Here is a 27,623-nt window from a genome sequence, read left to right as displayed (position 1 = left end):
AATGATAATCTATATTTAGCTAAATACACATGTACATCATTTTACATGTACAGTAGTACAGTATGACCAGTTTGGTCTGAAGCTCTTTTGAAGCCCGGTGTGTATGTATTTACTGTTTTACGATTTTTTTTTATTGTTTTGTCTTACTATTGTATAATGCCCTCTCTGTGTATATATACATTGTTGCTAAAATTAATATAATAATTCTTTATTTGCAAAACATACAAAAACCAATCTTGGTTATGGCAAATACATTGACAGTAAAATGCTTTGATCTTTTATTTTTCTTCAATTTCAGAGTAAAAACTTTAAATGTGCTGTAACGAATATCTGACAGAGATATTTGATATAAAGTCGACAGTTGACGCGTGTTTGTGTGTGTGTACGAAAGTGAATATGAGACACAATATTATACAAAACGATTTTTATCCACGTACATCTATAATCAATCTCGGCTTTCTTTATACATGTTTTAAACACGTGTTAATATCGATCATCTCTAAATCATAATAGTGAGCTCCTTAAGTTTTTAAAAGCATATATAGTATATATACAGATGGTCACCAGTGGCGGATCCAGAAATTTTCATAAGTGGGGGCCCACTGACTGACCTAAGAGGGTTCCCGGTCCAGTAATGCTTCAATGATTCCCTATATAAGCAACCAATTTTTTTCCCAAAAAGGGGGCGGGGCCCGGGCCCCCTGCCCCCCCCCCCTAAATCCGCCTCTGGTCACCTTATTAATTAACAAACACAAATAAGTTGTCCTTAGAACACGGATGCCCCACTCGCACTGTCATTTTCAATGTTCAGTGAACCGTGAAATTTGGGTCAAAACTCTAATTTGCATTAAACATGTTAAAATTATAAAGATCATATTGTACTAAACTTCAAGTTGGTTTGACTTCAAATTCATTAAAAACTACCTTGACCAAAAACTTTTACATGAAAGACCAAAAACTTTAACCTGAATCAGGACAGATGGACGAACGGATGAACGAACGGACGCACAGACCGGTAAACATAATGTCCATTAATGGGGCATAAAAACACAAATAATGAGGTTAGCACGTGTATAGCATGTACAATACGATATAGTTTATTTCGATGACGGATCGATGCTCTCTCTGCCAATTTGTACATCTCCTTCGGCACCTGTGTATTGCGATCATTGGGTTTTTACGTGAAAGGTCACGCTGAGGTGTCTGCATATGAAAGGAGTAGGTTCAGTAAGACCCTTTTTTGGCTCAAAAATATAGCAGTTTTAGAAAATTGTGAAAATGTAATGTTTAAGCTATATTTTGGAAAGTAAAATGCTTCTGCTACATAAATATGAGCAGTAAAATGCTTCTGCTACATAAATATGAGCTGTTTTTGACAATACAATGCACAAATATTGCGTTCTAGCATCATTAAGTCATGCTAAATTACTGAAATCTTCAAAATTTTAGCATCTTTAGATGAACCTGAAATTTGAGGCCAAAATCGGCCATAACCGGACCTACTCCTTTTAGCATGTCGGCAAATTATTTATTGTCTGGGAAGCCGATAATAAAAAAAAGAAACTTCCTTCTCAATTTGGACAATTTTTTTTAAAATCTTCAGAAAAAAGTATTATAAAATAGTGTTATTACAAAAGCCATTTAGTTATAACAAAACATATACACCATTTTTCTTTCATTTCAAGTTTCATATGACTTTGATTGATATAGTTTAATAAAAACATTGCTTGGGATAATGTTGCGGCTCATATGTAAGTATTTGTGCGAAGACAAAAAGTTTTTAGGCAATATTCAAAACATAGAGCAAATAAAAATGTCCAAACTTTGGAGTAGGTCCGGTAAGGACCGATTTTGGCCTCAAATTTCAGGTTCATCTGAAGAAAGATTTGACCACTTTTTAAAAACTTAAGTGTCTTTTTTATTTGAATCAATTAGTTTATGTAAAAAGTTTTAACTGATTAAATCATAAAATCGCACCGATTCAAGCTGAAATATGAAAAATCTACCAAATATGCCGAAAAATGTCACTTTTCAGTTTTTGTCAAAAATGAAAGTGGCCGCGTTCCTTGTTCATCATCAACCTTTATATATGTTATGTGTTGTCATAAAATACAACTTACATTACAATATTAAGGATGAACACGAATGCGGCCACTTTCGTTTTACACGAAAACCGTCTAAAATTTAACAAAAATGCTTGAATTGTGAAGATTTCAGTAATTTAGCATTACTTAATGGTGCTAGTACCCGATATATGTGCATTGTATTGTAAAAAAACAGCCCACATTTATGTAGCAAAAGCATTATACTGTCCAATAAATAACTAAAGGTTTACATTTTAACAATTTTGTAAAACTGCTATATTTTGGGGCCAAAAAGGGGTCTTACTGGACCTAGTACTCCTTTGAAAATATCAATGCATGTGCATGTTTTGTACTTGTATATCTGTCGTGTTAACATTTGGTTGAGTTCGAAACATGTACGTTTGCATTTTATTGCAGTTAGCCAGAATAATGCGCATAACTTCACGGCAAATGCGAATAACTATCAAGTGTTGGGTAATTCCAACCATTTGAAAACGGTTTGTCATTTTTTTTTCTATATTAAGAAATAAGAATTTTTGCAAAAAACAATTATGAAATAGCTATTTTTTAGTTTAACTATATGTATCACTTTCATTGTAGGTAAACATCAAATATGGCACAATACTCACAGTGGCCTAAAGGTTGGTAATGCTTAAAAGTGTTGGAAGACCTTTTATACAGGTTATAGACTTTTCGGTTCACGTAGTTTTTACAGACTGCAATCTTTATTCAAGTTGAAAATACGTATCAAAGTTTGCTCGCAATTGGATAAATAAACCATCTAAAACCATTTTTAGTTATCAGGGGCGGAATTTGGCCGATATGATAATGTTCAGCAATGCATCCCTTGACAAACGATAGTCCCGCAGTCGAGACGCTATAACACTGACAAGTTGGGAAGAACTAAAAATAACTGAGAGTAAGATTAACAGAAAATTCGTATAAATTGCAGTGAAAGCTTCAGACTTATTATATGTTAAACCTACGACCTATGGTTTGTAAACTGCGGAAACGTTCAATGTTATTTTCCCTAGAATTCAGGATTTAGCATTTTTTTCTCGGGATTTCGGAATGAAAACCCCCATTATCCCTCTTTCATTTCAAGAGTGGACACTTACTAGTATTGCAAATAATTGGAAAAAAGTTTAAATATAGTATTGGTCGCCCACAGGCACTCGTCTTTACGACATAACAAGTTTTAGTTGTATTGACAGCATATAACGGAATTTCGCCACCGGTTGACATTTTTCTATATCACAAGTTAAGTACCTTGTGTTTTATAAAGGTATATAGAAAAAAATTCTGAGACGATTGCCTGGCCTGTGTGGTCGCCGTTAGCAATGCTAGAAATTACACGAGTCAAAAGTGTTTTTAAAGAAACTTAATGCTTCATACATTTGAATAACTCAAACATTCGCCATGTTAGGGCAGTGTTATGCACTTTGGTGGACTTTATTTCATAAACTGGTAGAAGGTGAAACTTCTTTTACAGCCGATTTCATTGAATGTGTAGACAAATGTAAAATCCTTGGTTAGCTGGCTTATTAGCTGAACCGTGAAGTCATTATTAGGTTAGGTAAACTATCCTCCTTTGAGAGTAGACTAGTCCGACAGATAACTAATATATCTGTCTGTAAGACTAGATTACTTCGAAAGGAGGGTAGTATACTTCACCTAATAATAACTTCACGGTTCAGGTAACAAGCAAGCAAACCAAGGGTTCTACCGTTATCTACATACTCAATGAAATCGGCAGTAAAACAATACACTCCATTATTATCGTAAAAGAAAGTATTCAGGCAACGAGAAGTAATCAAGTAGTCAATATAATATGTATCAAAGTGGCGAATAGACAACTAGTATCTGGTATTAGCAAGGTTAGTTTGAACAATATTTTATTTTTCAAAAGTGCACAAATAACAATTATATACCTTAAAAATACAGGGATTCGGAAACATAGAAGAACTTATATAAATTCGTCTTCCTGGTATTCATAGAATGTAGTGGGATTCAAAATAAATAGTTAATATAAAAAGAAGATGGGGTGTAATTGCCAATGAAACAACTCTTCACAAGAGATCAGATGACAGAGAAACTAACACCTATAGGTCATTATATGACCTTCATCAATATACAAAGCTTATACCGCACAGTCAGCTAGCTATACAAGGCCCCGAAATGACAAACGTAAAACAATTAAAACGAGAAAATTTACGGCCTAATTTATGTACAAAATAATGAACGAAAAAACAAATATGAAACACAGCATCAAACGACAATCACTTAAATACAGACTCATGACTTGGGACAGGCACATACAGAATGTAGCGGGGTTAAACATATTAGTGGGAGTCCAATTCTCTACCTAACCAGGGACAGTACAACATAAGAACTAACTATAAAAATCGGTTAAAAAGGGCTTAAGTTATTTGAATATTACAGCACAATATACAGCTTGCTTGGATATTAGTAAATGGTTCCAAACTTATTGTAAATTGAAAGTAACAGAGTGACATAATCGGGCAACAACATTTTTGTATAATAGCAATGATAGATTAAAAGTCTGTCTTTGTATTGTTTTTATTACAGTTGAGTTAGCCAGTAACGATATTATGACTATTAAAGACCCAAGTGGGAACATCATTGAACTGTTCCCTTGTTACGGGTATTATTTCCCGAGATCTTCCATTGAAAAGCGACGATATCCAGACCCTCGGGATAATATCCCTAGCATTATTAAAATGAAGACCAGACATGATGATGTCTTCCTAACGGCTTATCCAAAAACAGGTGAATGTAAGACTTAGAAGCGATACAGTGTTCTTCTTTCCTAACGGCTTATCCAAAACAGGTGAATGTAAGACTTAGAAGCGTATGTGTTCTTCTTTCCTAACGGCTTATCCAAAACAGGTGAATGTAAGACTTAGAAGCGTATGTGTTCTGCTTTCCTTACGGCTTATCCAAAAACAGGTGAATGTAAGACTTAGAAGCGTGTGACGGCGTGCACAAAGCTGAGTCCACAAACGTAACGTCTTCAAATTACTAAAACCATTTACGACGTCGCCATTTCCCCCCAGAAAACAAGCGCGTCACAAAAACACTGGACACCTAGTTTATCACATAACTTTAAATATTTACGTTCAACATATTTCTTTTTTCTTTCGAACAAAAAAGTGCAGCAAATGCACATTCTGGAAATATAAATAAATATATACTAAGAGCAGTGAAATGGAAATAATTAGCGACTATGTCGTGGACCCTTTTCAGAATATAGCGTTAAAACGTCAATTCTTTAGATTGTAACATAATAGCTGGACATTAAAAAAAATCAGGTGTTCAGTCTGGACTATCGAATCCTTCATATTTTGCAGATTATTTTAAACCTCTGGTTATTCACATTTGGAATTCCAAGATATTTTGAAAATAAAAAGATTGCAATTACATATTTTTCTTGCCGATTCTTCCACTTCGATTATTAGTCCTTCCAAATTACTGCGTCTTACACATAACGAAGATTATTCCAAACTTATCTACCAAAAAACAGGTGAATGTAAGACATAGAAGCGTATGTGTTCTTCTTGGTTTTTTAAGACTTATTAGTACTTAAGTCACTGTATTGCTCTTTAATATCTCAAATGCCAAACATATATCATTTTTGTTCAAGTGTTCATAACAAATACGATTGTGAAAATACATACCTTTTGAGATTTATTTTAATGATTCACAAGCACCTTACACCTAGTATGATAGTCTTGTGATATTTAGTTATTATCAAGTATTTCAAGGAATAAAAGAGTTGTTATCTTGAACATTGCTTTAATGAAACATCTGAAAATATTAATTGTTCTCATTATTGACAGCTGTTTTGCTATTGAAAGCCAACGAGGTCAAAAGTCTTAATGCGCAAATTGTCAATTAGCCGTTGGTACATGCAAATTCTCAATTTAAAGATTCGTTTTGACTATCCTTTTATATAGCAGTTATATTAAAGTAAGCTGCGTTAATCTTCATTGATAAACAAACCATAAACAGTATAATAGTCCTAAAAAAAGCAACAGCCAAAAAATATCATCTTTATCCTGTATACATAATTAAATTGACAAGTGTACCTTTGTTTCGGTTTTTCCACGTGAAGAGATTACATTTGTGTAAATGCCATAAAAGGGTATGATTGGTTATCAATTTGATATATTTCAACGGAACAGCAATTTATTTTCTTTTGTTCATCAATATACTAGTAATACTTGTTTTTTTCTTTTCGCTATGAACAATACAATATTCGACTTTTCGTGTTAAAAAAAGTATTATAAGAAAATAAATAAATTTTGAGCACATTTTTTACATCGTTGTAGGAACCCATTGGTTGACTGAAATCCTATATATGTTACTTAACAAAAGACTAGACTACAACAAAGAGTATGGTAAAGTCAGTGCCATGCTGCCACTTCAAACACCGGAAATGGTAGATAAACTGCCATCCCCGCGTATATTAAACAGCCATTTGCTATTAAGTTCCTTACCACGTGATATATTGACCCAAAAGAACAAAGTTGTATTTGTGAATCGCAACCCAAAAGATGTTGCTGTATCCTTATACCATTTCTGCAAGCATACAATAAACTACGAAGGTTCATGGAACGATTTTCTGCAGCTATTTATGTCGGAAAAAGGTATTTAAAAATCTGTTAGAATTTATTTGAATATCTTCCATCTGTGATATATGATAGCATACACATTCTGCAATCTTAAATAGTGTCATACATGTCTATGGAATGCTCAATTACAATATCAACACATATCTTAAGAAAAAACGTTATAAATTATTAATGCGAATGTCATACAAGTAAAATGTTTAGCTAGCTATAAAAGAGGAACGAAAGACACCAGAGGGAGAGTCAAACTCACAGATAGATAACAAAATGACAACGCCATGGCTAAAAATAAAAAGACAAACAGACAAATAATAGTACAGAAGACACAACATAGAAAACTAAAGACTAAGCAACACAAACCCCATAAAAAAAACTGGGTGTAATCTCAGGTGCTCCGGAAGGGTAAGCAGATCTTGCTCCACATGTGGCCTCCGTCGCGTTGCTTATGTTACTACAAATCCGATAAATAGTCTAATTCGGTAGGTCATATTCGTGAAAAGGGAAAGGATATTGTAGTTACGACATAAGGAACATTCGATATCATCTGTGAAACGGTTATTTCATAACGGTCAACCAACTCGTAATGGCATCCGTAAAATTTACGAAGGGATGATTTCAACTTCACCATTTGGAACTCTATCTTATCTACCTTTATCAAGGAAATAATGATAGGAAATACAAGCCAGGGAATATCGTATCAATTGGGAGATATATACTCCGTATGCAGGCGCTGCTGGAATGTTGCTACATAGAAATGGAAAGTTTACAATTGGGACGCTAAAATCATCTCTTTTGTTGTAAAGTTTTGTTTTCAACCGACCCTCATTGTCAATTTCTAGATGTAAGTCAAGATATGAGGCAGACTTAGCATCTGTAGTTATAGATAATTATCGTTGATCATGTCAACGAGATTGATTTTCTCGCTTGAACCGGTACGGCGAAAGGAACTCGATTGAGTTGAGATGACCAATGATAATCTGTTTATCGCTATTTAACCTATGACGACGTTGTGAATTTCATGTCAATTTCATTTGCAACGCCACGTGCCTCCTTAGTTTTAAGCGATAATTTTCCATCTCAAGCGAGTAGCATGATATGAAAAATTATCGCTATTTTGTGCATTTTTCGTTTGATCTTTTTTTGTGATAATTTTTCATACCATGCTACTCGCTTGAGATGAAAAAGTATCCGTAGAAACCATGTGACGACATTGCTAATAAAATTGACATGAAATTGACACCTTACCTACCGGCTCAAGCGAGATAACTAATGTCGTTGAGATGATCAACGATAATCTATAATTATCACTAAAAAAATCAAAGGAAAAATGCACAAAATAAGATGAAGTTTGGAAAAAATTATATAAAACCAGAGAGGGATTTAGGTGGGGGCAGGGGCCCTGTCCCCCCCCTTTTTGGGAAAAAATTTGGTTGCTTATATAGGGAATCACTGAAACGTGACTGGAACGGGCCCCCTATTAGGTCAGTCAATGGGCCCCCACTTATGAAAATTTCTGGATCTGCCACTGAAAACTATGTTTAATCCACATTTTTTAAAAACCGTTCTTTTATTGTAGGCATGGTTTATGCAGGCCCGTGGCACAAATACATGATGGACTGGGATAATGTCATAAGGAATAATTCAAAACTAGATGTATTAGTTGTCAACTATGAAGATCTCAAAATGGTAAGATAAATTATCAATATGTTGCGTGTCCCTTTTAACCTATCACGTACAGTTTTCAATATTGAAAGCGTCTGACTTGGGTATATCTTGAACGACGTCATATAAATCAGATAGCCTTATCTAATTACCCTCGGTTCAGGATTTAGTTTCAATCAGGCCTCTACAATAACTTTTTCTTCAACTTGTCCTGTAGGACAAGTACATACAAAAATTTACTTGTCCAAAAAAATAACCTATTTCCATTTTTAGTTGATTAAAGGAGCAAAACGAATTTAAACAATATTTTAACAGAATTTGATGTATTATTTTTTTAAATACTTTTCAAAAATATGAGTCAAGTAAAACTGCGAAACTAGTCATATCACAGGAATTAGGTTCTAGTTTCCATCAATGCTAGTCTCATCAGACTCTAATCATGAGGCACCATCTGATAGGCCTTTACACTCATTGGATTTGTATTCTGTTTGCTTTGTTTTAAGTTAAAAATAAAAGTTTAGTTAAATGCAATCAACAAAAAGAAGATAAGCCATCATAAGGTCTGATTGCCAATGAGACAACTCTCTGCAAAAGACCAAATGACACAGAATTAACAAATATAGGTCACCATATTGCAAGTATTGTTTTTTTTCTACTTATGATCAAATATGATTTTCATAAAAATCATAAAAAAAGAAATACTTAATAACATTAAAAGCATGATTTTCATGGTTAAGAAGACTGATAAGATACATAGGAAATCGTTGCATGACCGACCGCTTCTAACTGTCGTAAATTTTCGTTGTTCTAATCAATTCGAGATATTAATTCCTTGGGAGTATAACATTTCAATTTATATCATATTGTGCATATTCTATAGTATGTAGTAATGATGTCATGATATTGTATGATAATAGTTGCATATTGTATATGATGGTAGTGATTGAACAATAGACTTGATTCAAAGAACATTTGGATTAAAGTAGTTTTGATTTTTTTTATACCGACTTCCCTCGCTTAAAATGGCGTTCTTCTCTGATCTTTCTAAAATAAAGGGGCTTGGTTACAATTTGAGTCTACACCAGTAAGAAACAGTATGGCCTTACGTGGAACACTATCCTGCTGTCGGTTATCTTCAGTGAGACAGGAACTGAATATCCGTTTATAGATGGGAATAACGTATTCAGTTGTTAGTCTTTTGCCTTTTTACTTTTTTCGATCTATTTCTCTCTTTTCTACCTTGAACAAAAAAAAATTTACAAAGAGATGTAACAAACTTGAGAAAGAGAAACAGCGTCTTTGTCATTTAGATTAATGTCGATTCATTCATTACTCCTTTCTCGAATTTTGTATTGCAGAATCCACTGAAGGAAATTGAAAGGCTTGCAGAATATTTAGATGTTAAAAGTAGTCCTGATTTCTACAGTCAAGTTTCAGAAAGATGTAGGTTCAATCAATTGAAAGACGATTACAAGAACAGAAATCATCCTTTACGAGAGGTTATATTTAGGAAAGGTAACTCTAAAACAGAAATTATCCTTTACGAGAAGTTATATTTAGGAAAGGTAACTCTGTAACTCTAATAACATAACACCAATTCAATAAATATGAGTCAATAAATTCCATATGGGGAGAGAGCGACCGAGTTTAAGATAAATTTAGACGTAGTTGTTCAAAAAATGATTATTAACACTACATCTAGTGCGGAAGTAGTATGAAATGGGGTCAGTCCGCCACCAACCCGCCACCGGAAGTCACGTCACAGCTAATCCTCTTAACTATGACGTTAAATCCGGTCTATAATCTCTTAATCCTCTTAACTGCTACTTAACATCCGGGTTATAATCCTCTTAACTGAAGTGGGTTAATCTCTTAATCCTCTTAACTGCTATTTAACATCCGGGTTATAATCCTCTTAACTGAAGTGGATTAATCTCCTAATCCTCTTAACTGCTACTTAACATCCTGGTTATAATCCTCTTAACTGAAGTGGATTAATCTCTTAATCTTCTTAACTTGTACTTAACATCCTGGTTAAAATCCGGTGGGGAAAAAAATTAACGGACATGTTTTTTAATCCCCCCTACCCTCCTACGTATTATCTTGTAAACGTGGCATACACGTTGAGACATGCACGTTAACATCCTAAAGTTTAATCTTGTAAACGTATAATCTAAATGTAAAAAGTTTATAAACTAAGAAAAACGTTTACTATATAGCATACATCATTAGTAATTTCATAAGAACAAACACTATGAATCTCCAAAATTTTAATATGTATACACTTTTAAGAGAAAGAGAACTAACAGGGAAGATCCGACGATCACGAAGAGGTCCCAAAAAGACTGCAAATTTGATAAGGAACAGGGTTGATAAACTTCATCATGAAGAACTATCTCGGTGTCCAGTAGAAACATGGCTTCTGAAAAACGGTTACATTGTTTGTATTCTATACAACTTTGAACACCACCCAGAGTTTATTGAAGATCTATATTTTTGTGGATGTTACTTTGATGCAGTGTTAGCAGACTACAAGTTTATGGATCCTGTCAACTACCAATAAGAAAAAAATCCATGTATATCATTTAAATGTGTACAACGGTCCTTTTAAGGACCAACAAATCATTCAAAAAGAGTCTATTATTGTTGTACATGATCAGTTCGTTTTTCTTCTCCAACGAATATGAAATATCTACAAAAGGTTCACAACTTGTTTATTTTCGAAGAAAAGAAAACTAGATTATATATTTTATTACTTTCAATTGATAAACATACATTATTTCAACTAAAACAACAATATGATAACAAAAGTTTTCATATTGAACATGGGAAATTACATCTTCTTAATGAAATTCTACTATAAAATATAGACATATATATATATTTTGTGTATTTAAAAAAATATATTTCGAGTTAAGATGTCAGAGAGGATGAGCACAGAAAACCTTCAAACAAAGTGGTGTTTTTTCGGACAGAATGTACCAAAAGCAGAGATCGTGTATTTTTGTCAGATGATAATAGTTTTCATAATTGTTATTGCGGCAGTTGTTAATTTATCAACACAAAATGGGAGTATAGAACTATGGATTAGTTTATTAAGTGGTTGTACTGGTTACATTTTACCAAACCCTTCTATAAATAAAATATAAATGAGATTCACATAAAAAGAAGGGAGGAAAAAAAGTATTCGAGTAACCCTCCTTCTAACCACGTGACCGAAACGTTCACCATACGTTTCTTTTATCTCTTAATGAATCATCATGAACAATTTAAGCCGCTACCACAACTATAAAAGCACACAGTTATATCAATGGCACAGGCACAGGTTGATTTATCCAAGGAGGTGTACGGTTGTGACTTTGATCACTTGCATACTGATTTATTCAAGAAACAGATCGAGTGTTTAATTGATGAAACAACAAAAGTGGTGGTGAAGAAAAGAGGAAAACATACTCGAATACAGCTTGTTGTTAAAGGGAAAAAGATTCTGATCACTAAAGAAAATTGGACGAAACTGTGTTATCTAAAGGACAGCATCTTATTTCTTCATTCATTTATAGACGAACACTGATAGTACAATGGTGGCAATTAAAGTTGGTATGGAAAAAAGACTGCTTTCAACTATATTACTGTTTTCTTTTGCTGAATTATTGGATGAAATGGTGCAACAATTATCAAAGAAGTTTTGTCAGGGATGCAAAGTGGAACATGGATCACAACATAGACACGAATGTTTGATGGATAGTGAACTAGATAAACTCGAAAAACATTTTGATCAGGCGTTCTGTGAGTTTAAATACAGTCACATACTAGGAAAATACAGAGAGAATGTGAGAACATTGACCTTGGAAAATAGTGTCGTTTTAAACTTTTTCATTCTTCATGTTTTGTTCATGGACACGCTTCGATCAGAAAAAATGAAAGTGAGTGTATATAATTTAATGGAAAGGAAATTAAAACTTGAAGGACGTTTCACACAGTAATATTGTATTTTGTGTAAATATATGTATATTTCATTGAATAAATTTATATTGATGTGGAATTTTTCGTTGTGTATTTATTTTCTGGTAAAGATACAAAATGTTATATCATTTCATTAGTTTTCGTATTCATTCGTATATTTCCGTATGTATATATATTTCCGGTAGTATTCGGAAACATTCGTTTATTTCCGAATGTAAAGTAATTTCCGATCATTTCCGGAATCGTTCGTTGATATCTGCTTTTTCATTCCGGAATTATTGGGTTGATTCCGTATTTTACTTCATTGGTTGCATTTTATTGTGTACTTCATTTCTTTTTTCTGGTTATGTATTTTGTTTCTTTTTTTTTTTCTTGATGGTGATGTATTTTGATTCTTGTTTTACTCTCTGGTGGTATATTTATTTGTCAAATAAAATAAACCAAAATAATTAGAAACATCAGTGTATAAAACAAACACATATCTCGAAAAATAAACACAACGACATAAGACAATTAAGGTGTAGACAACAAACAAACAAACAAAAAAACAATGTGTGAAGACCAGGAGAAAGTGCTTTTACCATTTCAGTCACCGTGTTGTATACAAATAGTTGGACCTACTCAGTCAGGAAAAACCATGCTTACATATAAAATACTAGCTCAATCTGAATACCTATTTACAAAAACACCAAAGAAAACCATTTATTGCTACTCTGCATATCAGGATTTGTTTTCAGAGATGGAGAGGAAAATTGAAAACATAACTTTTCACGAAGGTTTACCAACTAGTGAGGAAATTGATAAATGGTCAGAAAATAAAGAACATATGATTCTTTGTCTTGATGATTTATTGTGTCAAGCTGCAAACTCTAGTGATGTTTTAAATCTTTTTACCGTTAAATCTCATCATTGTAACATATCAGTTTTGTTTTTGATGCAAAATCTTTTCCCTCCTGGAAAATGCATTCGTACTATTTCGTTAAATGCGACATACATAATCTGTCTTAAAAACCAACGTGACAAACACCAGTTATCAGTATTGGGAAGGCAGATTCTCCCAGGTCAATTAGACTATTTCATGTCAGCTTATGAAAAGGCAGTTTCTTTAATATATGGATATATTATTATTGATTTGTCAACACACACAGATAAAAAATATTTATTGAGAACAAAAATTTTCAAAGGAGAAGATCCAGTAATTTTCGTTCCGAAATGAGTAAACAAGTTTTAGCCCATGTACATTTTTTATCACTTTTAATTTCATGTGAGGAAGAACAGAAAATTGCATTGTTGAAGACCATGAACGATAAACAATTTCAACTTTTAGTTGAATGTTTTTTAAATGTGTTATGTGGGGTATTTCCGCTTAGTCAATCAGATAAAAAGAAACTCATGAGATATAAAAACATTATTCGGAAAATAACAGATAGAGAGACAACACGTATTCAAAGAAAAAAATTGTTACTTAAATATCGTAACATTATTTCTATCATTGTTAAACCAATACTTGATACAATTTCAAAATGACGAAAGAAATGATTCTTCTGCCAAAACATAGATATGAAAGTATAATACGAACAGAAAACACTGAAAGCGATAAACAAACTAGTGCTAAGGAAGAAATTTCACCCCAGGAGGATATTAAAACAGAAAAAGATAGTTCAGATGATTTGAACACTTTGATCGAGTTAACCATACCAGTGAAATACAGAGAAAAGGCAAAAACACTATTGCAATTTCTTCAGAGTCAGTCTACAATAAGTTGGAACAAACATGGAAAAGTTAAGATCAACAACGAAACTGTACCAAACTCTCATATTGTTGACTTATTGCGGGATGTTGTCATTCCTTATGGATGCAAACAACTACCAAGTGGAAATGAAATATTTTATGATTTTCTTAAAAATATTCACATACCTATGGGACTAATTTCAAATAGAATGAGAAAACAACTGGTTCAATCTGATATACAAACAACAGAGGAAAATGAACAATTAGCTGAAAGTGAACCAGAGAAAAATAAGAAGAGGAAGATTAATAAACTTTTTGTTAGGAGGGAACTCTCGAGACTGTTTGAAGAAAAACCTAAACTAAAATGGAAAAGATTCAAACTATAGCATCATTACTAATGAACAATTGATAAAATATGTTATTTTCTATGTCAAAATAAAGATGGATAAAAAAGTGTTTTTTGGTTTTTCTTTTAATTTTATTTCCATGTTACAATCTAAAAACTAACTTGAGTTGTTCCATATACTTTAATGTAAAAAATAAATCATTAAAAAAACAGCAGAAAAAAACAATAAAAAAAAACAACAACAAAAATACTTTCAATGTACAAAAAAAACCCATAATATATATATTTTTTTCATTTTCAGGTACAACCCCAATATTATACACTTTGATTTGATAAAAAAAACCTATAAAAACTATTCTTATGATTACTTTTAATAAGACTCTTGTAGTTGTTAGAAGTAACATCTTATCAAAATAACCTGAGTATGAATGAGGAACTAGATTCTCTCCTGAGTAAATACTATTATGACGTTGGAGGACCAGCTTCATATGCTTCTGCCGAAAAACTATATCACATTGTAAATGCAGAGGGCAAAAAAGTTGGAAGATATAAAATAAGACGGTGGTTAAATTCACAAGATAATTACAGTTTACAAAAAACACCTCGTCGTTCTTTTAAAAGAATAAGAGTTTACACTACGGGGATGAATAATTTGTGGGATGCTGATTTAATGGACCTAAAACAATTTTCAAAAGAAAATGAAAATTTCAAATACATATTAGTTGTTGTTGATTGTTTTTCACGCTATCTTTGGTTACAACCATTGAAAAATAAAACGGGAGACGAAGTCACCTCTGCATTTAAAAAGATTTTCACTGAGGTAAAACCAGAAAAAATTCGAACAGATAAGGGACAAGAATTTCTAGCAAAAAAGACACAATCGTTATTTAAAAGTAACGGTGTCCGTCATTTTTCGGCTCAAAATGAACTTCATGCAAATTATGCTGAAAGGGTCCTACAAACTATAAAGAATAAAATTTTTCGCTTTTTCACAAAGAATAGAACTCACAGATATATTAACAACTTGCAAAATTTTGCAAAAAGCTATAATGGTACTCCACATAGATGTTTACAAAACATTGCACCTAAAGATGTTAATTCTGTCAACGAAAGTGATATCTGGGGGAAAATGTATTTAAGTAAAACAGAGAAGAAACCAAAAGAAATAAAAGTACAAACAAACAAAAAGAAACGGAGGAAAAAACAATTCAAATACAAAATCGGGTCTTTAGTTCGACTGTCAAATATTGCTCATATTTTTGATCGATCCTATAGCCAAAGATGGACGGAAGAGATATTCAAAGTGGTGCAAAGATTCAGACAACAAAATATTGATCTTTACAGGCTTTCAAATATAAAAGGAGATGAATTTATAAGGGGGACCTTTTATGATAGTGAGCTCCAAAGAGTAGACAAAGATGAAAATAGTCTTTGGATAATTGAAAAAATTATAAAGAAAAGAAAAAGACGAGGAAAAACTGAGTACATGGTTCGTTTTCAAGGGTGACCTCCTTCGTATGACGAATACATACCAGCAGAACAAATTCAATCTTTATCATAATGGAACATATAATTTTCATTCGAAGTGATCAATCAGATGCATATTACCCTAATAATTCACCGTTCAAGTTCAAAGTGTGTTTAAATGAAGTTTTACAATTACAAGGTGAATGGAAACTGGGGATATTAGATTTTTACATTGATCAAAAAGTTACAAAAAAGAACAATCATCAATTATACTTGTTTTGTGATGTATGCAGTGGAGTAAATGTTTTCCCTAATATACAATATTCACTTTTGAGAAGAATATTTCCCACGGATATGAGTACATGGAATTATATTTTTTCTTTTCCAATATATTTACCAGTAAAGAAAAACGAAATTCAAGTCTTAGAATTTCTTATAAAAGACGAACACGGAGAAAACGCTTCATTTTTGAAGAATAATTTGTCGTTTACACTACAATTTATACCAAGCTTATTTTAGCGCAGATATGACAAATACTGATAAAATGTACATTCCTAATGTTAATCAATGGACAAGATATTATCAGAATGTAGTTAGTGGTCAATCAAATGCTTACGTAAATCATATGAAATCTGGATATAACAAAGGATCGCAATCGGGATCATTTATGATACCAATTTCGAATAAATCTTATCCAATTCGTGCAGAAAAAGAAAACAATTTTGTTGTGCGTTTAGTGTCACCTAGTGAACAAATTGTAAATCAAGCAAAAGAAGAGATAAAAATTGACGATGAGAGTATAAATAAAACGGACAGAAAGAGAAAATATCATCATTCGCCACAAAGCAGAGGAGGTGAAAAGAAGCCGAAGAAATCGAAAAAAAGATAAAACTGTTAAAAAACATAAAGGGGATATATTTTCAACATAATGTCCTTGTTAACAAAAGAGAATTTTATTGAAGCACAACCGTCAGAGTTACAGATTTTTGAGATACCCCCATACCAAGTAGGTGTTGAAAGTATAACATACGAGGAATGCAGACCTGTTAGTCAAATAACCGCTTACAATCCTATAGAATTCGATCTATGTGCAAACAATGGTATGGACTATATTGATCTTAAAAGATCAAAACTATACGTGAAATTAAAAGTGAAAAAAGCAAATGGTGAGGATTTACAAGATGGCGATACGGTAGGACCTGTGAACTTATTTTTACAGTCGCTTTGGTCGCAATTGGATGTTTATATACAGGGACAAATGGTAACGTCTAGTAATACGTATTACCCGTATAAATGTATGATGAAAACGTTACTGCAGTATGGCCAGGACGCAAAGAGTACACAATTATCTTCTAGTTTATACTTAAAAGATAGATATGGTCACATGGATGAAATATCGACAAACACTGGACTGTATGAACGCAGAAAATTTATTTCTAATTCAAAAACATTAGAAATGGAGGGACCAATTTTTTCCGATATCTTTGAGATGGATAGATACCTGTTAAATATGTTATCCCTTAAACTAAAACTATACCGCAACGATCCAAGTTTTTGTTTGATGTCTGGAGAAATTGACACCAACTACCATATTTCTTTGGAAGATGTCGTGATCAAGCTTTGCAAGATCAGACCTAACCCAGCTATAATTGTCGCTCATTCAGAAGCTTTAAAGACAACAAATGCTAAGCATCCTTTCACAAAAACTATGATGAAAAATTTTACAATCATGCAAGGAAGCACCTCGTTAATCGTAGAAAATGTTTTCCAAGATGTGAAACCGAAAAGTATTGTGCTCGGATTGGTTTCTTCAACTGCTATGTCTGGAGCATATACAAAAAACCCATTCAACTTTATGAATTATGATTTAAAACAGGTGACTTTGTTTTGTGATGGAATACCAGTTGATGGCATACCACTCAAACTTGATTTCAACGAGAATAGTGGTGCAACGAACGTTTCTCCTTATGTAAAAATGTTCGAAACACGAGGAAAGTGGATGTTGGATACGGGGAATGAAATAACACGGGCTGAATTCAACAATGGATATACACTTCTATGCTTCAACTTAGAACCATTCTTTTCGGATACCAAATATCTTTCACTACTGAAGCAGGGAAAAATACGATTGGAATGTCAGTTCGGTACTCCATTACCAGAAACAGCTGCCTTACTGATTTTAGCTGAAAACTATGGATATTTTGAAATAACTGAGAATCGACAAATAAAGATTGAACACTAACATTTCCATGTAAATTGAACTTATCATGACTATAACTGTTTGTTTTTATTGTGTACATCTATCTTTTTTGTAATGTGTGTTTTACTAATAAATATATTCAAATAAACGAAAACAAACAACTGCGTTCATTGATACATTATGTTTTATTTCAATCAGACAGGATGCAAAAAAAAAAAAAAAAAAAAAAAACAGGAAGAAAGAAAATATATATGTAAAAATACAATACATGAAAAAAGTAACCCAATTACCCTCAAACATACTATTGAAAACTATATACACGAAGTTTTGATAAAAAATATGATGCATCTACAATCTCCCTCACTATATGTAAAAATCATATTTAAATCACCACAAATTTTGATATACAAAAAAATCCCCACTTCGTTCTCTTGTTATAAATACAAAAAGAAAAAACAAAACAAAACAAAACAAACAAAACCCCCCCAAAAAAAATTAATGAATATTTAAATTTATAATTAAATACATATAAACAATAACCCTCAAATGAACAAATAATAACATCCCTCAATATATGTTAAATCACCACAAATCTTGATTTAGAAAAAAAAAATTCAACAAAATAATATCACAAATACGAAATAGTTATAACAAATAGAAAATAACAAATAAGATTTGAAATATCTTTAAACGTTTGACATGATGAATGTTTATATGTTATCTTTATGTCCAAAGGCTCTCGTTGTCACACCATCATTTAAAATCCATCTTTTATCATCAAAAGGAATTATTGATTTTTTATTAATAGTTTTGGAATATAAAACATGGCTTTCGCTTCTTATAATATTCATTTCAGAACGTGTAACAGTTTTATCGAAAAGACAATTTTTATACATTTCATGTTTAAGTTTTCTGGATGCAGTTTTTGTTACTCCTTTTGCAGTATGCTTTTCTCCACCTTCAAAAGAAAATGAATACATCTTCGATCTCAGTCCAACAAATTCACTTATTGGGGTTCCACTTGTTTCATCCTTGAATTTACCTATTACTTTTTTATTTTCGATATCATGTAAAAAATGTTCTGGTGGATAATCACTCGTATCGTACATATCTTGATATTGATGCATATCTTCATACACATCTTCCGTTTCAACGTGATATAAAAAGCTATCAGTATCAGAAAAACACACACGAATTTTATCACCATACAGAGATTTCATATGGTTATAATGAAAATCGTACATCAAAAACTTGGATAAGTCTAAAATGCAAAAACCTACATATATTGGTTGTTTCATTAAAACATTCACACGTTTTTTCTCTACTGCCACCAAATTTTCGTTAAATATTTTGCAAGATGCGTAGGATGGTTTCGCTGTTTCTTTATTAAGTTTCTCTTCCGTGTGACAAAGTTTTACATCTTTATGCTTGCGTGTATTGAGGAGAGTTCGACCAAAAATTGAATTATTCATCAGCTTATATAAACATTTTTCAAATTCATTCTTTGCATTTTTCCTTTTTTCTGTGTTAAAGTCTATATACTTCTTCAACCAGGGACATTGTTTAAACTTGAGTACTCTATGTATCTTTTTGATCTTCAATCCTAACTCTACGTATAGTTGTAAGTTTCTATAATGCACTATGTACTTTTCCTTGTCGTATAGGTTAGGAACGAGTTTTTCAATCTTTGTTAAACATTGTTTTCCAGTTAAATTTTGCAATAATTCCTTTGAATACGGAGATAAATGTTCTACTTGAATATGCTTTCTTTCTGGAGCTAAGGGAAAATCCGAATGAGAAGAATGAAGTGACGTAGGATATTCAAGGTCAACTTCGAAAATGTATCCGTCTGAACCGTCAGCTTTTAATTTTGTGATATCTAATTTTATTTTCTCCTTCTCGGTAAGCCAGTTGAAGTGACCATACGGGAGACATTGAGACATGCTCCAACCGTATAAATTGTTTGCGTCTAAATAAGATAAATAGGAAGTAGGTTCAGTTGGTTCATACGTATCGAATAAGTATGGATTGTTTGCTTTAGCATATCGATGAAAAATACTAGATACACCGCCTCGTATTCCCTTCTCTACAAACAACATCATATCTATATCAGTGATTAAATCGAGTACAATTCCAGTTTTCTTCAACATGGCACTCCAACTAAATCCGGGGGTGGTGAAATAATGACACGGATCCAAATCATAGTCGTGTAAAGAAATGTCTCTAAATTTTTCAAAAACATCTGCCAATAGAGCTACATCCATTTTAAGATACACATCGGAGTATTCCCCTAATGTTTTTACTTTCAGTTTGTCCCACACTGTTTGCGCAAATTGATAATCTTCATCAGGTATGTGAGTGTCTCCTAATTTGTTAAAAAAATCTTCTTTGGATGGTAAACAAGGTTTTTCCAATTTCTGCTCGGTATCGACATAATCATAGGGGAATACTCCTTTTCGTAGCAATAGAGAAAATACATCTGGATCCGGAAAAGTTTTAGATAAGTAATTGAAATGTTTTTGTCCTTCGTCAGCTAGATTTTTTGTTAAAGTTGCTAGTGAACTGTTTAAAAATTGCAAAGAATCGATAAAACGAAGATTTCCTATAGAAAATGACATATATTTTTCTTTGTTGTGTGGAATAACAGTGATGTCTTGTTCCTTAAACTTTCCTAATTTACTCATGATGAGATTTGCATCAAATCCTTTCAAATTATGAATAACAATAGGTATAAATTTCGGTATTTTGATCTGTAAATTACAGTTATTACAAGAAATGCCCCGAATGGACCCAGTCACGTGATCGTGTTCTTTGACTTTGTAATTTTTGCTGCTGAAAGCTTTTTTACATACATAACATTTTTTGGCATATTTGTAGTCTAGTTTATCATACTCAGTTATTATCATTGGTTCGATGCGGTTAAGTATGTCTCTAATTTCTTTCTCCTCTTCAAGAAGACGACGGATAAAGTTCTCCACAACATCAGGTCCACGGTATATGACGGGTGGTTTGTCGTATCGCTTATCAATTGACACTCTTTGATATCCAAAACTGTACGGTTCCATTTGTTGGTATGTAGTTGTACTTGACATGTTTGGATTCGGATGACAAGTATCGACTTTCCTTGTTAAACACTCAAAATCAGCATAGATTACAAACGGAATTCGGGCGGTTTTCGCATATTCTTTGAATTCCAGAACTTCTCCCTCCTTGTGAAGTGTAATTTTCTGAAAATCAAATTTTCCACAGTCTGCTTTATGCCTCTCTAGTTTGCATTTATCAGTAAATCCTTGCAAACAAAGATAACAAAAAAAATGTTCTTCGCGATGTTTCTTTGTTCTCGATAAAAACCTGTTAAAGTTGTTTATCAGCATATAGTGACTTTTGTTGTTTTCTTTAAAATATAACATGTTCACATGATGACAAAAGGTTTTCTTTGTGATTTATAACGGGTAGATTTCTCCTTCTTCGTATCCAAAAATGTTAACTGAGATAGTGTTATTCTGTTTTTCGAATTGCGATATTTGAGATAACGGAGTTGGATACTCGATACCAGTCATGTTAACCGAGTTAACAAATGGAACATAATTCTCTACGTTTTCTGGATTTCGTTGAAAGTTATGCATACTGGAAAGAACAGTCCATAAAAAAACATTTGTTGTCCAAGTTCTGAATGTTGAGTATACAGTTCGATCTTTTGAGTGATGTTGGTAGTTCCAAATAACTACCTCCTTTTAACGGTTTGTACTTTGTAACGCACAGATCGAGTTGTAAAACCTCTTCAAGTTGCCATCCACTCCCATTCTTGATGAATTCTTCGAAAGAAATGAATACTTTTTGAAATCCTTTATTCAACTCATGAGGTATTTCACTAACACCAGATTGTAAAATGGTACTCACTTTACTATTGAAATGCGGTTCAGCTTCGTCGTATTTTCCATCTGGTGAATATTTAATCATTCTTACATGTACACTTATATAAAACTTTATATTATTTCTAAGAAGCCTGTCCTCTAATATTTGCACAATATCCACTTGTTTTTCTTTGAAAAATAACATCAAGTCATATCTTTCTTCGTTGTTGCTGGGTTGTAATTGAATATTTTCCACACCATCGTTCAGAGCTGTTGTTGTTAACGATCTTTTCTCTCTTGCATTGCGTACTCGTTCCTCGGGAAGTTGGTCAACATTTTCTATCCTCTGGCGTTTACGTGGGGGTTGTACGTCATCTTCCTTCTGTACGCTTTTCTTTACATTATGTTTTCTCTTCATATGTTTAGTTAAAACATCTTTTCTTTTCGTGGTGAAACCACAATGTTCACATTCATAGTTTATATTCGAATGGTTCTGTTGATGTCGAATTAAATTATCTTTTCTTGCATACTTCATACCGCATGTTCGGCACTGAAAATTTGATACATTATCTTCATCTGTTACATTGTCATCTTTTCCCGTAGGAGTTTGATCAAGTTGTTTTTCAGTTGGATTTTGCTGTTTAACTGATTGTAGAACTGCATTAAAGTCCTGCGCTGACAGCTGTTGTAACTTCTGTAACACATCATGTGGAATAACTTTTACCAGTTGGTCAATCATATGTTGGTTAAAATTTTCCATCTTGAATGAATGATTGAAACTAGTTCACATTGCATTATATACTAAGGGATGTAAACTTGGATAGGTCAACGTGTATGCCACGTTTACAAGATAATACGTAGGAGGGTAGGGGGGATTAAAAAACATGTCCGTTAATTTTTTTCCCCACCGGATTTTAACCAGGATGTTAAGTACAAGTTAAGAAGATTAAGAGATTAATCCACTTCAGTTAAGAGGATTATAACCAGGATGTTAAGTACAAGTTAAGAAGATTAAGAGATTAATCCACTTCAGTTAAGAGGATTATAACCAGGATGTTAAGTAGCAGTTAAGAGGATTAGGAGATTAATCCACTTCAGTTAAGAGGATTATAACCCGGAAGTTAAGTAGCAGTTAAGAGGATTAAGAGATTAATCTACTTCAGTTAAGAGGATTATAACCAGGATGTTAAGTACCAGTTAAGAGGATTAAGAGATTATAGACCGGATTTAACGTCATAGTTAAGAGGATTAGCTGTGACGTGACTTCCGGTGGCGGGTTGGTGGCGGACTGACCCCATTTCATACTACTTGCGGAAGCGATTCATCCTCACAATGTGTACACGAACAACCCTTTAACAACTCTATAAAATTTAAAATACCAAGTATTTTGTTCTATATAATTACATTTATTTGCTACAACTAGAAAATTACGACATATATCAAGCTTGTCGTCTGGTTTTTTTTTCTGAACTTTGTCGCGATGTTGTCATGGGAACCATAAGCAGTCAAGAATAAATGTATTTTATTGAGATACAAATACACAAAATTTTGAGATTCCTCAGGATGTCAACCACCTATCAAAAGTACAGATTCGGATAAAACTCATTTGTAATGTAATTATTAATGTTTATTTTAATTCCTTGTCAATTGTATTAAAAATGAATTCAATTTTTTTAATTATTTCAGTCTTATCATAATTAACAATTTACTTCTGATTACATGCATTTAGTTATAAAATCGTTAATAATGTTAAAGTCCTGTTGGTTTAAAAGGCGATCGGCAATATGAATAAGTCCACGCGTTTTTTTCCGCATATTGTTTTCATATATCATGGGTTTCGTAAGTCAGAAGAATGAATGGGGTCAAAATCGAACTTAGCTGCTTAGAAATCACTGTCTTGAACGAAATGGAACAGATTCTAAAGTAGCCGATATCAAATATTTATCATCATTTTTGCGTTTGATGTGATTGACCATAACATTATCGAAGCTAGATTAGAATATGCTTTTGGAATCTCAGGTTCTGCTCTGAAATGGTTACTCTCTTACCTCCGAGATAGGACACAGCGTATAGCAGTAGGCTCGGCCCACTCCAACGAATTTCGTCTTAATTGCGGTGTGCCGCAGGGCTCCGTCCTTGGCCCAAAGCTACATACTATATTTTCGAAGCCGATCGGCGAAATCTGTAGACGTCACAACATGTCTTATCAATGCTACGCCGATGATACGCAGATCTATTTAGTTTTCGAACCTCTTGATAACTGGAAAAACACATCGAATCGAATTGAAGACTGTTTGGCCGATATAAGTTCCTGGATGTGTGAAAACATGCTTAAACTGAACGAGGACAAAACAGAACTGATGCTATTTGCTCCGAAAAACCGCGTGAAAGATTTGAAGGATTGCAATCTCACCTTTAAAGGAAACATCATTACAAGTTCTGAGTGTATTAAAAATCTGGGTGTTCATTTTGATAAGACTCTGTCAATGCACCAACAAGTCAGTTCAGTTTCGAGATCATGTTTTTATCAAATACGAAATATAGGCCGCATACGTCCGTACATCAACGAGGATGCATGTAAAACTCTGGTCAATTCGTTAATTATTTCTAGATTGGATTATGGCAACGCTTTACTTTATGGACTACCAGCTTACATGATTCAGAGACTACAAAGGGTTCAGAACACTGCTGCACGAGTGGTTACAAGAAAAAAGAAATACGAACACTTTACTTCGACACTTGAGTCTCTTCACTGGCTGCCTGTGCAATACAGGGTGCAATACAAAATATTATTATATGTATTCAAGTCCGTGAAACATGAAGCGCCATTATATCTTAGTGAACTTGTAAATTTATACAGGCCATCAAGATCATTAAGGTCTGAAAACAACTTAACACTCGTAACTCCTATTGTGCGAACCAAAACCTACGGCAATAGAAGATTTGATCAAGCAGCGGCCATCCTTTGGAATGCATTACCAAAACTAGAGGCTCTAAAGAGCCTGTGTCGCTCACCTTGGTCTATGTGCATATTAAACAAAGGACACAAATGGATTCATGACAAAATTGTATTTTGGTGATGGTGATGTGTTTGAAGTTCTTACTTTACTGAACGATTTTGCTTCTTACAATTATATCTATCATGAACTTTGCCCATTAGTAACAGAGAACTATATTTGGTAAAAATTTACATAAATTTACCAAATTAATGAAAATTGTTAAAAATTGACTATAAAGGGCAATAACTCCTTAAGGGGTCAATTGACCATTTAGGTCATGATGACTTATTTGTAGATCTTACTTTGCTGAACATTATTGCTGTTTACAGTTTATCTCTAACTATAATAATATTCAAGATAATAACCAAAAACAGCAAAATTTCTTCAAAATTACCAAATCAGGGGCAGCAACCCAACAACCGATTGACCGATTCATCTGAAAATTTCAGGGCAGATAGTTCTTGGCCTGATAAACATTTTTATTCCCAGTCAGATTTCCTCAAAATGCTTTGGTTTTTGAGTTATAAGCCAAAAACTGCATTTTACCCCTATGTTCTATTTTTAGCGGTGGCGGCCATCTTGGTTGGTTGACCAGGTCACGCCACACATTTTTTAAACTAGATACCCCAAAGATGATTGTGGCCAAGTTTGGATTAATTTGGCCAAGTAGTTTCAGAGGAGAAGATTTTTGTAAAAGATTACTTTAATTTACGAAAAATGGTTAAAAATTGACTATAAAGGGCAATAACTCCTAAACGGGTCAACTGACCATTTTGGTCATGTTGACTTATTTGTAGATCTTACTTTGCTGAACATTATTGCTGTTTACAGTTTATCTCTATCTATAATAATATTCAAGATAATAACCAAAAACAGCAACATTTCCTCAAAATTACCAATTCAGGGGCAGCAACCCAACAACCGATTGACCGATTCATCTGCAAATTTTAGGGCAGATAGATCTTGACCTGATAAACATTTTTATCCCCTGTCAGATTTCCTCAAAATGCTTTGGTTTTTGAGTTATAAGCCAAAAACTGCATTTTACCCCTTTGTTCTATTTTTAGCCGTGGCGGCCATCTTGGTTGGTTGACCAGGTCACGCCACACATTTTTTAAACTAGATACCCCAAAGATGATTGTGGCCAAGTTTGGATTAATTTGGCCAAGTAGTTTCAGAGGAGAAGATTTTTGTAAAAGATTACTTTAATTAACGAAAAATGGTTAAAAATTGACTATAAAGGGCAATAACTCCTAAACGGGTCAACTGACCATTTTGGTCATGTTGACTTATTTGTAGATCTTACTTTGCTGAACATTATTGCTGTTTACAGTTTATCTTTAACTATAATAATATTCAAGATAATAACCAAAAACAGCAAAATTTCTTCAAAATTACCAATTCAGGGGCAGCAACCCAACAACCGATTGACCGATTCATCTGAAAATTTCAGGGCAGATAGATCTTGACCTGATAAACATTTTTACCCCATGTCAGATTTGCTCTAAATGCTTTGGTTTTTGAGTTATAAGCCAAAAACTGCATTTTACCCCTATGTTCTATTTTTAGCCGTGGTGGCCATCTTGGTTGGTTGACCGGGTCACGCCACACATTTTTTAAACTAGATACCCCAATGATGATTGTGGCCAAGTTTGGTTTGATTTGGCCCAGTAGTTTCAGAGGAGAAGATTTTTGTAAAAGTTAACGACGACGGACGCAGGACGACGACGGACGACGACGGACGCAGGACGACGGACGACGACGGACGCAGGACGACGGACGCCGGACGCAAAGTGATGGGAAAAGCTCACTTGGCCCTTCGGGCCAGGTGAGCTAAAAACTTCAAAATGCAAAGTCAGTGCCTGTATTCAAAAAGAACTTAAAAACTCACTTTTTTCGACAAGCATTTTTAATCCCTTAAATTCGTTTCTGTGATACATTGTGCCATAGACGTTAGCCTGCTTTTGATTTATCGAACCTTTCTTTTAACTGGAGATATGTTTCATTTATAATATGTACATTGTATGTTTTTAGTAGCACACATATTTTTTTTTTTTCATTTCAGTAATTATATTTTTACATGGTAATATTCCTTTTTCATCTTTTGAATACGTTTTCAAATTTTTAACTTATATTTGATAATTTTTAATAGCAATCTTATTTTAGACTTTTTTGGCTATTTTATTTTACCAACTTTATTCAGTATAATTTTATTTTGATTCATTGATATATATATTCCACTTTTTTGTAAAAATTTCCACATTATTAATCCTTTTATCTAGGAAAGTTTTAACACTTGAATATTTATTTTGTGTGTTCATGTTTTATATTTTTATCCCTGTCTGTGTGTATATTTCGTTTAACATGTGATGTAAAGCGCTTTGAGTAATATTGTTTTAGATTTAGCGCTATAGAAAAATTGTAATAATAATAATAAATAATAATCATAGTGTAGTCTATATAGTAGTATCATATATTTAGGTGAAGTGTTTGCTTATAACATGTTTATTGGTATCAAACTTTCACTTCAGGTGATGTTGGAGATTGGAAGAATTGGTTTACAGTGGCACAAAATCAAGAATTTGATAAACACCTTACTGAAAAATTAACAAAGTCGTCATGGACATTTAGGTACTGTGTCAAAGAATAAAATTTAGTTATTTAA

The 27,623-nt window shown here is 33.1% G+C and overlaps 1 protein-coding gene across 2 annotated transcripts; it reads left to right on the top strand.

Annotated features, from left to right (window-relative positions):
• The first annotated feature begins 2 nt into the window (after window positions 1-2).
• LOC139482259 (sulfotransferase 1A1-like) lies at window positions 3-27,623 on the top strand. Of its 2 annotated transcripts, none has more exons than XM_071266000.1 (7): window positions 3-97; window positions 2,685-2,725; window positions 4,674-4,874; window positions 6,437-6,754; window positions 8,313-8,422; window positions 9,757-9,913; window positions 27,490-27,623. In XM_071266000.1, the coding sequence occupies exons 2-7, from the start codon at window positions 2,698-2,700 to the stop codon at window positions 27,606-27,608; spliced, it is 933 nt and encodes a 310-aa protein (XP_071122101.1). In that variant the 5' UTR covers window positions 3-97; window positions 2,685-2,697; the 3' UTR covers window positions 27,609-27,623. The 2 variants fall into 2 exon arrangements, with proteins under 2 accessions (XP_071122101.1, XP_071122100.1); XM_071265999.1 differs by having other exon boundaries at window positions 11-101.

Source organism: Mytilus edulis, chromosome 7, assembly GCF_963676685.1.
Source record: "Mytilus edulis chromosome 7, xbMytEdul2.2, whole genome shotgun sequence".
NCBI classification, from domain to species: domain Eukaryota; kingdom Metazoa; phylum Mollusca; class Bivalvia; order Mytilida; family Mytilidae; genus Mytilus; species Mytilus edulis.
This window is presented reverse-complemented; position numbering and strand designations above follow the sequence as displayed.